This window comes from Eutrema salsugineum, unplaced genomic scaffold (assembly GCF_000478725.1).
Source record: "Eutrema salsugineum unplaced genomic scaffold, Eutsalg1_0 scaffold_6, whole genome shotgun sequence".
In the NCBI taxonomy this organism is placed as follows: domain Eukaryota; kingdom Viridiplantae; phylum Streptophyta; class Magnoliopsida; order Brassicales; family Brassicaceae; genus Eutrema; species Eutrema salsugineum.
This window is the reverse complement of record NW_006256547.1, coordinates 5101223-5112513: the sequence shown is the minus strand read 5'-3', so window position 1 is coordinate 5112513 and position 11291 is coordinate 5101223. Positions and strand designations below refer to the sequence as shown.

The 11291-nt window shown below is 37.4% G+C and overlaps 2 protein-coding genes across 4 annotated transcripts; one reads left to right on the top strand and one right to left on the bottom strand.

The window, feature by feature from the left end:
• Nucleotides 1–1251: 1251 nt before the first annotated feature.
• LOC18011724 (MMS19 nucleotide excision repair protein homolog) lies at nucleotides 1252–7979 on the bottom strand. Of its 2 annotated transcripts, XM_006395155.2 has the most exons (20): nucleotides 7872–7979; nucleotides 7666–7766; nucleotides 7489–7551; nucleotides 7356–7410; nucleotides 7151–7248; nucleotides 6874–7032; nucleotides 6710–6769; nucleotides 6191–6379; nucleotides 6039–6092; nucleotides 5856–5942; nucleotides 5045–5753; nucleotides 4499–4878; nucleotides 4255–4328; nucleotides 3733–3838; nucleotides 2798–3633; nucleotides 2253–2328; nucleotides 2070–2181; nucleotides 1774–1850; nucleotides 1582–1662; nucleotides 1252–1502 (listed from the first exon to the last, which is right to left on the bottom strand). In XM_006395155.2, exons 2-20 carry the CDS (start codon nucleotides 7729–7731, stop codon nucleotides 1410–1412), a joined length of 3375 nt encoding a protein of 1124 aa, XP_006395217.1. In that variant the 5' UTR covers nucleotides 7732–7766; nucleotides 7872–7979; the 3' UTR covers nucleotides 1252–1409. The 2 variants fall into 2 exon arrangements, with proteins under 2 accessions (XP_006395217.1, XP_024007172.1); XM_024151404.1 differs by lacking the exons at nucleotides 7151–7248; nucleotides 7356–7410; nucleotides 7489–7551; nucleotides 7666–7766; nucleotides 7872–7979 and having other exon boundaries at nucleotides 6191–6348; nucleotides 6874–6889.
• Nucleotides 7980–8474: 495 nt separating this feature from the next.
• Nucleotides 8475–11283, top strand: LOC18011723 (heterogeneous nuclear ribonucleoprotein 1). Of its 2 annotated transcripts, XM_006395153.2 has the most exons (4): nucleotides 8476–8983; nucleotides 9098–9326; nucleotides 9512–10694; nucleotides 10796–11283. In XM_006395153.2, the coding sequence occupies exons 2-4, from the start codon at nucleotides 9105–9107 to the stop codon at nucleotides 10807–10809; spliced, it is 1419 nt and encodes a 472-aa protein (XP_006395215.1). In that variant the 5' UTR covers nucleotides 8476–8983; nucleotides 9098–9104; the 3' UTR covers nucleotides 10810–11283. The 2 variants fall into 2 exon arrangements, with proteins under 2 accessions (XP_024007556.1, XP_006395215.1); XM_024151788.1 differs by having other exon boundaries at nucleotides 8475–8983; nucleotides 9512–11283.
• Nucleotides 11284–11291: the final 8 nt, after the last annotated feature.

Here is an 11291-nt window from a genome sequence, read left to right as displayed (position 1 = left end):
AACGAAAACAGTATATAGAAAACAAGACACCACTCCACTATTTCTGGAGCGAGTAGTAGTTCATATATTTAAATTTATTATTCAGCGTATACTAAATAATATATGGGACATAAATTCATATAACTCATCGAATTCCGATAATTTTGATAGCTAATATCAAATTTCATTAATTTAGATAATGGTTAAATCCAATACTAAAGTATTTCAGGTGATTTGGAAAGTTCAAAGCATTTTCTTTTCGAGTATTTTTGGATATTTTAACAATAATTCCAAAAGTGTGGCACTCTGTTCCAATGTCAAACCCATTTTCATATTGTTAGGGTTGGATCGGGTCAAGACCAGAAACATGTCCCTAAATGGACAACTCTAACTTTAGTAAATAACATCGCTTATTAGTTTGGTCAGGTGAAGCTTTCCTTCTTCTTCCTTTATTTAAAAACCAAAACCAGAATATCCTGAAACTCGTTACCTTTTGTGTTGATTTAGTTTTTACGTGCAATGTGCATGGTTTGACGTTTTTTTAGATTAATAATTTAAAATTTCCTAAGCGTGTTCAATTAATATTGTGACACTGAATTCAACGAAAAGGAGTTATCATCTAAGTCGATATCCGTGAGCTACCAGTCCACCTAAGATTTCTTACGAAAGAGATGTTTATTTTTGTTTTATTACAAAGAAAATGTTTATTTATTGCTAACACCTTATACCGAAAGAATGTTTTAGAGTTATCTTTGCGAATATGTGTCCAAGTTAACGTATATCAGAATATGACTTTAAATCTGAAAATTCTAAAACGGTGACTGGTGAAATGTCGATCTCTAATCAGTTACGAGAAACTTGAATACGCTATCTTCGAAAGAAACTTTTCCTCTATACTTGGGAGATCTTTTATGACCGGAACATAATATGAACATTTTGAATTTTGTTACAAGTCTTCACCTCCAATTTGAGTCTTGTTTTTTTTTTTTTGTTACTCTGTTCCACGTAAATTCAATATCATGCAATTTGAGTATTTTTTATACTTTTAACAACTTCAGATGTATTGATGCAATTCATTGTGCATCCATTTTTGCATCCAAATGTATTTTACTAAAAACAATAAAAACAAACAATATATATTTGCATCACTGTGATGGCGTTGGATGATGAAACAAACACTTAATTCTTATTAGATCATATTTCAGTGTAGAATTTTTTGCATTCTAAAATCTCAAATATATTCAAAATTTGTTTTATTTTTACTAATCAGTATTTGAATAATGCTATCAGGAATTTCTTTACAAAAATGATAATAGATCATGGGTTTTTTTAACTCAAATTTTGAAACATTAAACGAAAAAAAAAAAGGGTGTTAGACCAAGGGGTCGTCCCATTCGCAATGGGTTAACCCGGACTGGTCACAAATATTGTTAACGTGCTAACCAAGCCTGCCTGCACCTAACCGCTTCTTCCCGAACTCTCCGCTTTGGATCATCGAGTGCCTTTGTTATTGCTTGTAAAACCTTAAATGAAATTACAAACTCATGAGACGTGTTTCTTACTCTACGTACTAAAACCTGCATTTTAGACATTTTAACTAACCTGTCTTCTGAAAGGATAAATCCTTCCATGAGGCAATTCCAACAGCGCAACAAGACACTGAATGGCCGTCTCCCTAACAACCTGCATAAACATGGACAAAATCTCATTCGAAGATCCAAGAATCAATACCATTAGAAAAAGAAGATGTAGAAGATGCTATTGCAGAGAGAGAGAGAGGGAGAGATTTGTTACCATTAGATGTGGATATGATGCAAGCTTGACCAGGCATTCGATGATTATATGTGCATTATCACTGGCAGATTGGTGTCCTGCAAACAGAGCAAAAGGTTAGTAGGCATTGAATAAAACGTTGTGAGATTTTGCAACCACTGAATTGACTCAACCATCTAATCAAAACCCATATCATTTCGTTAAGTGTCGGCGCAAACGAATGAAAATCCATCAAGAATTGTAGATCGTTATTCAAATGAAGCTAGATTTTATATGATGCAACAGCTTTCGCAATCCAGCATCTAAAATTTTCTTACCTTTAATATCAGTAAGTGTTCCAGATAAAACCAGTAATAGACTGAAGAGAGTTTCTTTATCCACAGAGTCAACGCTTAAAACAGACAAGCCTTCCAGTATCATCGGGTGTAGCTGCACAGACAGAAGTCTTCTAAGAGTGTGTTTACAAAGGTACAAAATACAAAGTCTATCTTGAGGCTAACCTTTTTGGTATTGTCCAATATGACCGTTACTGGAACATTGGATATAACATGCGCGAGAGCCACATGTAACATTGTTCTGAAACCATGACGAAACTAGTCAGCTAAGAAACTGGAATTGGCTGTCACTTTAATGACTTGTCTATTTATGCTGGGCAATTTAAAACTTGGTGCAACAACAAAGAAGCCTAAACTATTATGACTTTATTTGCTAGCTACACCTAACCCAAATTAAACTAGCAATCTTCAGGATGTCTTCTAACTGTTCCAAAAAGGGACATTGAAAAGGTTTGTGTGGGTGCAGTTGCATCCTTCCTAGGGATATGACATAGAAGGACTACATGGTGAAGCAAGAGAAGACAAATAGAAAACTTTTTTCTATAAAAGAGTAGTAGAACATGCTGGTAGAAGCAATCAGATCTAACCAAATTCTCAGAATCAAACGATGACTACAAAATCTTGTATATTCCACGCAAGTTGACTGAAAAGTAACTGAAACATATAGCATATAAAGCAGTAACTATAAATATAGTTAAAGATAAGTATACCTCGAGAGTGGAGTCTGGGAATTCATAATCAAAGACTCCAAAATAGGAGCTGTTAAAGAGAAAAACCGTTGCTTATAGAGTGGCCGTATAACTGCATGAAATTTTCTATTCAGACACACTTCCGAATCAGACATTAGTATGCAGAATGCATCTGCTGCATGTCTCATGGCAGACGGATGCAGAGCATTCCCTGAACAGTTGGTGGATTTTAAGCATTCCATTAGTACCAGAGCTATTTCATTAACTCTTCTATCACCCCGCATGAGTAAACCTTTCCCAATCCATGCAAGTCCAGTAATAGCGCTGGTTTGAAGGTCCAGTGAACCATAGAAACCTAAACATATCTTTGACAAAACTGTCTCACTTCCACAAAGAATATTACCAGAGTCATCAGAAGAAATAATTTTTCCAGATAAAGTTTCGTGAAATATTATATCACATGCTTCTTCCAAGGAACAATCGCTTGAGATATTTGTTCCACCAGAACCCGACCCCAATTTGTTAACGATTGAACCCAAAGCTTGAGCTGCTGGGATATAGCCCTTAAGAAGGGATACCAAAAACAGATGTATAAGTGATTTCACATCTGGAATGGATGCCACGGGAGATGCAGCTATGATAACTGATGCAAATAGTGAAAGTATCAATTCATCCCTAGTGGACAGGTCATTTTGCAGACCCTCAAATGCATCAAAGGTCAAAGGAATAGATTCCATAGCTGGAAGCGTGCTTGATGAGACCACATTGTATGCTTTTTGGATTATACTGTTCTGTGAATCAACCAAAGCAACTCCTACAATCTGTCCCATTGTTTTCATTGCTGCCTCAACAAACTCCTGTAGTAGAAGATCAATAACTTCATATCGTCAACAACAGATGAATCAAATCTACTTTGAAGAGAAAAAAATGGGTATAAAGTTTATCCGAGCACTTACCCTACTACTGAAATCATAACTAAAAACACCAGAGGATTCAATTTGATTCCACATACTGGTAGCGAAATGCACCAAGATTTTCTCGAGACCATCGATCTCTGCCACACTATTTGAGGTTAAAACAAAATAACCAGGAGTCAAAACATAATAGAAAAGACACTCGTGTTATTGCCTTCCTTGTTGGTTTTCATGTGAATCTCTAACTAGAGTATCTAGTTTCTCTCTCTTTTATAAATGTGTATTAGAAACATTCTCTCTGTTAGGCTTATAAGTGACATATAGTTGTTTATATATGTCTATTATAACATCTTGACGGAGGCTACAGGGTTAGGAGGGCTGACAATAGGGGATATTGAACATTAAACGAGAAAACCTAGATACTCTATGGAAACCAACAAGAAAGGCAATCAACAAGTTGTATCATCCAAGAGAGTTGGCTCTTTCAACTGAGAGTCTACATACTCACGCTAGAAAAGCTAGTTTGTCTACAAGATGTAAGAAACTCAAGAAAAGTTTGGGTACCGTGGAAGCAGTTTATTGGTCAAACACTCCAGGAGCTGAGAACAATTTTCGATTGACTTGAAGTTTCCATTGACCTGACATGTAATTTCCAGATAGTAGTTAGATAGCTCTCGATCCATTGCTTGTTGGAGATAGAAACCAGTTCACGAAAATAACAAGATCTTAGGATCGTGATGGAGATAGAAACTGTTAGCTCAAATATACTGAAAACTTAACGATCTAGAGTCACGGGGGCAAGACATACATAAAAATCAGACAAACTGGAACGGAAAGCTTCTTCAAATCCTTGAACCATTTTCTCCATATACTTTGGCCCAGTGGAGCAAACTTCTGAAGTTGCTTCTAATATCATCGGATATGGAAGACCACAATGGCTAGAGCACGCCAATGAGACCAGATTTTCGACAACTATACCCATGTAGCTCATAGCCTTGTCACTCTCATGATACCGATTAATAAATGAGCCAATGCAGACCAGCGCTTTCAATGCCAGTTCCCATACTACTGTTTTTACACTCTTGGCTGTGATGATTGATGTTAAGGTCGTCAAAATCTTCTCGAATTCGGATCTCGATACAGGAGAAGAGCCACCACAGAACATACCCATAGTCAGCAAACCCTTAACTGGATATTGATTAAGAAAAAAAAATTAGAAAATAGGAATAAGAAAAAAGAGACCTGGAAAGATATGTAGCAAGAGTTCAGTATTATATTAGGATCAATGCAAGACAAAAAAAGGGCAAGAAATTATAAGATGTAACAAATCTGTTAAGTAAGCACATGCATTCACCTCCAAGATATACATCCGCACCACAATCGTCATTTAAGCTTCGTACTGCAGAAGTGAACACCTCGATCAATGAAACTGAGAACCTGTTAACCATAGAGCACCATGATTCTTGTGCGCAACTAGGTGCTGAAGAACATTCCTCGGAACTCAGAATAAGATCTTTCGATGCTGTAAGAAGTTCGATGCAGAGATGAAGACCTCCATGGTAGAGTCTGATAGAGACTGTAGAGTTTTCCTTATGAACAAGATCGCCAGTTGAAGGTTTCTCTACAATCCCAAGACTATTCATAAGGCGGAAGAAAAAGGTTTGAAAGATTATATTGCATGACTCAACCGAAGCTTTGGCAGACACAGACAGTATCTGACTAATAACAAGAACCTCCAGTTTGCTCGTGTCAGGCATTTCTTTATACTGAGAGTATCTAGAAATGGAATTAAAGACCGAGTTTACACTTAAATCATCAACAACCAATCCTAAAAACGAGATATCTTCCTTAACAAGCGTCTGAAGAAGATTAACAGCTTCTCTGTGGATCTCATCCATTTCAAACCCGGCTGTAGTGAGGGATTCTATACCAAAGGACAAATGTGTCCCCGTAGAAGAATAAAATGCATCTTTTAAAGCGGACCAAAGACTTTTATAGTGCTTCTTCATTCTGTTTACTCCATATTTAATAGCGCAATCTTTCAGACATTTCAAAGAATCAACCTAGACAGATTTTAGAGGGACAAAAATAATTACACTTGTCCAACATTCAGAGTGGCATATAAGCTAGAGGTATTAGAATACAAAGTTACATGTTAAACAAACCTTTGCGACTGGTAGAGAAGAAGAAAGCTTTTCAAGAAGCAATGGAATAGCATACGGTTCAAAAAAAGGCGTCGAAGAGAATGCCAACTGCAAAATCGAATGAAGTACATAAAAAAAAAACCCTTGACCCACAAAAAGACAGCAAGAACTTATGCAAATCGTAAATGTTGAGTAAATACTCACCAATAGTCCCCTTGAGAGGTTGTCTCTTGAAATATTAGCTCCACCACCTTTTGTCTAAAAACCCACAAAAGAGAACAATAAACCGTTTAACGAAAGAAAAAATAATCCACCAATAAATCACTATCTGAAAAAAGGATAGGCTTTAAACTCACATGCGTAAAATGAAGAGGGAAGTAGCAGCTAACAATCTCAAAAAGATCAGACGCAGCAGAAGCAACTGGACCGGATGGACTGGGAAACAATTGAGCCAAAAGCTCTACTATATGAAAAGCTACCATCAAGCACGGAGGGTCTTTTTCTCCATCGATGGCTTCACATGTAGCATAAACAAGTAATTTACCCTGGGAAATGGTCGTTTAGTCAATAGGATAAGAAAAAAAGAGGAAGGGCCATCAGTAAATCGAAACAAGGAAGAAGACAAAAACAGAAAACTAAGATGAGTTTGCCTGCATTTTGTTTGTACAGACTAATAAAATTACGAGAACTAGGATAACTTGAACATGAAGCTTTTGGCGAACTGAGAGCACATATTACATATTAGAATATTTAAATAAATATTCATCTTCCCACCAAGCTGACGCAAATAGCTTTGCACGAAAACATTCCTCATACACTAGATTGAACTTTCTAATTCTGAAATATGTATCCGCACGTAGAGAGCATTAACATACCAAAGTCATAATAGCTTCAGAGTATTGCTGTAGAAGGCCCTCTAGAAGTTCAAAAGAGAGCTGCAATGTCATTTGTAAAAAGATAATGTAACAACAATAATAAAAAAACATTGAGATAACACAGTCATTAAGATAACAAAATACTAGTAGCAATAGTTTTATACCTTACGCTCATGAAGTGATAAAGACTGCACTTGCACATTATCTATCATTGACCTTGCAACAGCTTCTGCATCGGTAGCAGTGACCACACCAGCTACGTCTGTCCTCTTAATCAAGGCCAAGCAACCAACAAGTGCCCCACGCATCACTCTCCAGTCTGCCTGATACAAGTCCAACATCCGTTTTTTTGTTCTTTTCTATTTTTAAGAAACTGAATAGAAACTGTAACACACATTGGCATGAATTACAATATATATAAGACTCAAAGTATCAACTCACCATCTTTTCGGTAAAGAATCCAATGAGACTATGGACAATTGCATTGTCTAATGGCTTTGCTTTTAGGAAATTAAGGATCTCCGCAAGCAGGAGAATACCTACAAACACAAGACATGTCCCGGTATGCTTATTGTCGTCCTTCACATATTCCATTCAGATTGAGAGAAACATACTCACTAAAATAATACAGAGAGAACAGAAGTACCTCGTGCTCGGACAACATTATCAGTTGTCGTCAAATACATTTCCAGCTCCGCGACCTACGGTTTCAGAAATACAGAAAATTAACAGCATAAATGAGCCACTATGGAAGATGAAAAGAGAGTGGATATGTTTACCAATTCGTTCATAGACAACAAATCCTTCTCCAAGGCAGAAGCAATTGCTTTCAGACTATCAGCCTAAAATTTCAGGAACAAAACAAAAAAAAATTGTCAAGAAAAGCAAATTCAGACTTGTGATAACGCAAGAAACTGTTCCAAGTCAAATTGATTTCCACCAAAACAAAGAAGTACCTGCTGAGTAGGAGAACGAGTAACGTCGACAAAAGTTTCAATTTGCTGAGTGAGCTGATTTGCCATCTTTCTCAATGCAACAAAGGATGTCACTTTAAGACCTGGAGGGGAAGGAGAGCAGATAACAAAACACTTGAGGATTTTTGATACAAGCTAAGCAAGTGTTACAAGGAGTGTGAAAATTTTAATTAGAGCGGCTCGGTGACCTAGAAAGAGAATAGTCGGAAGCAGGTCACGGCGGCGATGGCGGCACAGTAGACGGAACTGCAGAGTAAAGAGGGAGTGCGTGAGAGGAGAGTCCGATTGCGGCGGCCTTTGATAAGTTACCTTTGATTAAAATAAAATGCACAATATTGTAAGTTTATCAGCCAAAATAAAATAAAAAACACAAAAATATTCTCGAATTAATACTAAATTTTTAAGGACATATTGCCAACTGTTTTTTTTTTTTCTTTTTTAAGAAAAAAAAAATTACTTTCAGAAACTGGTAAATGTTGAAAAAGACTGAAATAAGTTCAAGCAGAACGAATTTTTTCTACTCGAAGTATTCGACCAAACCAAAACAATGTCGGTACATAACGACGTGTTTTTCAAATCGGTAACGTCTAAACTAACACCGACAATGTAAAAATTAACTAATTTTTTTACAAAAAAAAATTTTTGATGATACTAATCCACAGTAATTGAATCTGTGTATAAATCGTTAAATATGAATCGTTTTCCATTTCCCAATTGCGCACATTTCTTCCATTGTAAATACTAGAGAGTAAGACCCACAGGATAATATGTATATATAGAGATGTATTGCTCCTTTGCACCAAACCAGAAGCTTTCTTCTTTTCTCTATCTCTACAACATGTTGTTTGTTTCTCTATCTCTCTCTAGATTCTAGTGTGCGCCTATTAGTATTGACTCCATTGAAATCAGCTTAAAACTGAATCGGATTGCCTAAAATTAACTTGTGCTCTTCTTTCTGTATTTCTGAACAATGGGCAGAACCAGATTCTGTCCTCTAATACAAATCGTTGGCCTCTTCAGATCTTAGTGATGTATCGGCAGGATTTGGGATCTGGGTTTCAATCTGAATAGTGGGAGTTGGATATATCTGGCTTTGAATCTTTGATCTGGGATTTTTCGGTTAATGCTGATTGAATTCTGGGACTGAAAGCCGTTTCCTTTGCTTCTGTTCCCAATCGATTCTCCGGAAGATTAGCTTAGATATCGATTGGTGAAGGAATCTCTTGTTCCTCCGAGAGGTTTCTGACTCGTTGCCAGACTCTAATTTTTTACCTTTCTGGTTGATTATCGATTTCTTAAGGTATTTTCCTTTGGTTCTATGTATTACTAGTTGCCTTCTGAATTTGGTCGTTTATCTAATTCGCCTTGTGTGAGTAGATTTGATATGCTATTTGCCGATTGTTTTGTTGCGCAGAGCAAAAATGCAATCTGACAATGGCAAGCTGTTCATCGGAGGGATATCTTGGGACACCAATGAGGAGCTTCTCAAGGAGTATTTCAGTAGCTTCGGAGAAGTGATTGAGGCAGTGATCATGAAGGATCGTACCACAGGCCGTGCCCGTGGTTTCGGGTTTGTGGTTTTTGCTGATCCGGCTGTTGCAGAGACTGTTGTAAAGGAGAAGCATAACATTGATGGTAGATTGGTAAATCCTTTGATTCTAAAGTTTCCAGCTTTCATTGGTACAATGTAACTTGTTTCTGAAGTTTCACTGAATCTAACTGAGTTTGACTTAATTGGATGTTATTCCCATGTCAAGTTTTGAATTGAGTATAGAAAAAAGGAGTAGTTTTTCTAATTTAAGCTTAGGTTTTTCACTGATCTTGCCAGGTTGAAGCAAAGAAAGCTGTTCCTAGAGATGACCTGAACATTATAAATAGGAGCAGCAACAGTAATAGCATTCAAGGGTCTCCGGGTTCAGGCCGCACAAAGAAGATTTTTGTTGGTGGATTACCTTCATCAGTAACGGAAAGCGATTTTAAAATGTATTTTGAGGAGTTTGGTACAACTACAGATGTCGTTGTAATGTTTGACCAGAACACACAGAGACCTAGAGGTTTTGGATTTATAACTTATGATTCTGAGGAGGCGGTGGAAAAAGTATTGCTAAAGACTTTTCATGAGCTTCACGGTAAAATGGTTGAGGTCAAGCGAGCTGTCCCTAAGGAGTTATCGCCAGGTCCATCTCGCAGCAGCCCATTAAGAGGAGGTTACAGCTACGGAGTTAACAGGGTCAGTAACCACCTTAATGGATACAATCTCGCTGGGGTAGGAGTAGGAGGCTATGGACTTGGCATGGAAGGTCGGTTCAGTCGAGTTGTTGATCCTGGACGAACCGGGTATGCTCCTTTTGCTTCTGGCTACAGGATGAAGGTGAATTTTGAGGAGGGAGTGCCAAATAGTTTTACTGGGGATGCAAACGTTTCTTATGGCCGTGGATTGAGCCCGTACCAGATTGGTAGCATGCACAGGTATGGCTATGAAGGAGTCAATGGAGGGAACTCGTCTTTCTTCAGTTCAGTCACGCGGAGCCTATGGGAAAACAGAGATCTTACCTATAGCAACGCTACAAACTCAAATTCCAATTCATATGTGGGATCAACAGGTGGGAACACTCTAATAAGTCGTCCATCTGGAAGTTCCGGAGTTAGTTGGGGGCCTGGAAGCACTGCACAAAATGGAAGGAACAATGTTAGTGTTGACGATGTGAAGTTTGGTTATGGAGGAAATAATAGTGAATCTAGCTTTGGGTTGGGAACAGGAGGATATGTAAGAATAGCGCCATCTTCTTCTACCTTGGTGAGAGCAAACACTGGCTATGATGTAGGTCTTGTAGAGTTTCATGAGAATGGTGTGGTTTATAGTGATCCTAATTATAGAGCTTCTTCACCCGAGAAAGAGGGTCTTGGCTCGTTTGCCTATGGGATTGGAGGTGCTTCCTCTGTTTCAGCTAAAAGCTCAACTCCAGGATATGTTGGCGATTACAGTGTTAACAGGAGACAATCACACAGAGGCAAGTCAATTTATGATTGATCTGCAATAAAAACAAGCTATTCTTACATCTATATATATATATATGTGTTCTTTATTACAGTTTTCATATCTCTGTTGCAGGAATAGTTACTTAGTATAAGATGATTTTGGCTTACCGCGAAATTGTATATTGAGACAAGGTGAAGACTAGTTTCTCTTGGCGAATCTTATATAACAACTCCATGGGATGAAAATCCCTTCATCGCTTCCAGAGTATCCTGTAGTTTTCTTCTCTCTAAACTTGGCTTTCTTCTTTTCCTTGTTTCCTTGGTTCCATTAGAGAGATCATATCGGGTTTGGGGGATAGATTCAAAAGAATGTATTATGTTATCTCCCCAAGGCAAGGTGGCAAATGCATATATTTTTTCACCCAAAAAAAATATTGTTTCTTCTTCGGTTATCTTTGTGTTTGAAGCAGATTGTAGTAGAGGATGTTTCTATTATCATTTTAGCTTCTTTTTTTTGTAGTTGTTATAACTTTGCAAATTCTTTGTTCCCAAGCTGCTTGTATGTCTAATGCGAACACAAACTCGTTTGGTTGGTGTATTTTTACTTATAGAAACAGTTTTATAGCCTC

Excerpts from the sequence above, each read along its gene's own strand:
- LOC18011724 (XM_006395155.2), bottom strand. The coding sequence starts at position 7,731 with ATGGCAAATCAGCTCACTCAGCAAATTGAAACTTTTGTCGACGTTACT. Across the intron at positions 6,093-6,190 it reads TCCCTCTTCATTTTACGCAT|ACAAAAGGTGGTGGAGCTAA; the intron begins GTGAGTTTAAAG and ends GTGGGTTTTTAG. Across the intron at positions 1,663-1,773 it reads CATCATATCCACATCTAATG|GTTGTTAGGGAGACGGCCAT; the intron begins GTAACAAATCTC and ends ATGTTTATGCAG.
- LOC18011723 (XM_024151788.1), top strand. The coding sequence starts at position 9,105 with ATGCAATCTGACAATGGCAAGCTGTTCATCGGAGGGATATCTTGGGAC. Across the intron at positions 9,327-9,511 it reads ATAACATTGATGGTAGATTG|GTTGAAGCAAAGAAAGCTGT; the intron begins GTAAATCCTTTG and ends TGATCTTGCCAG.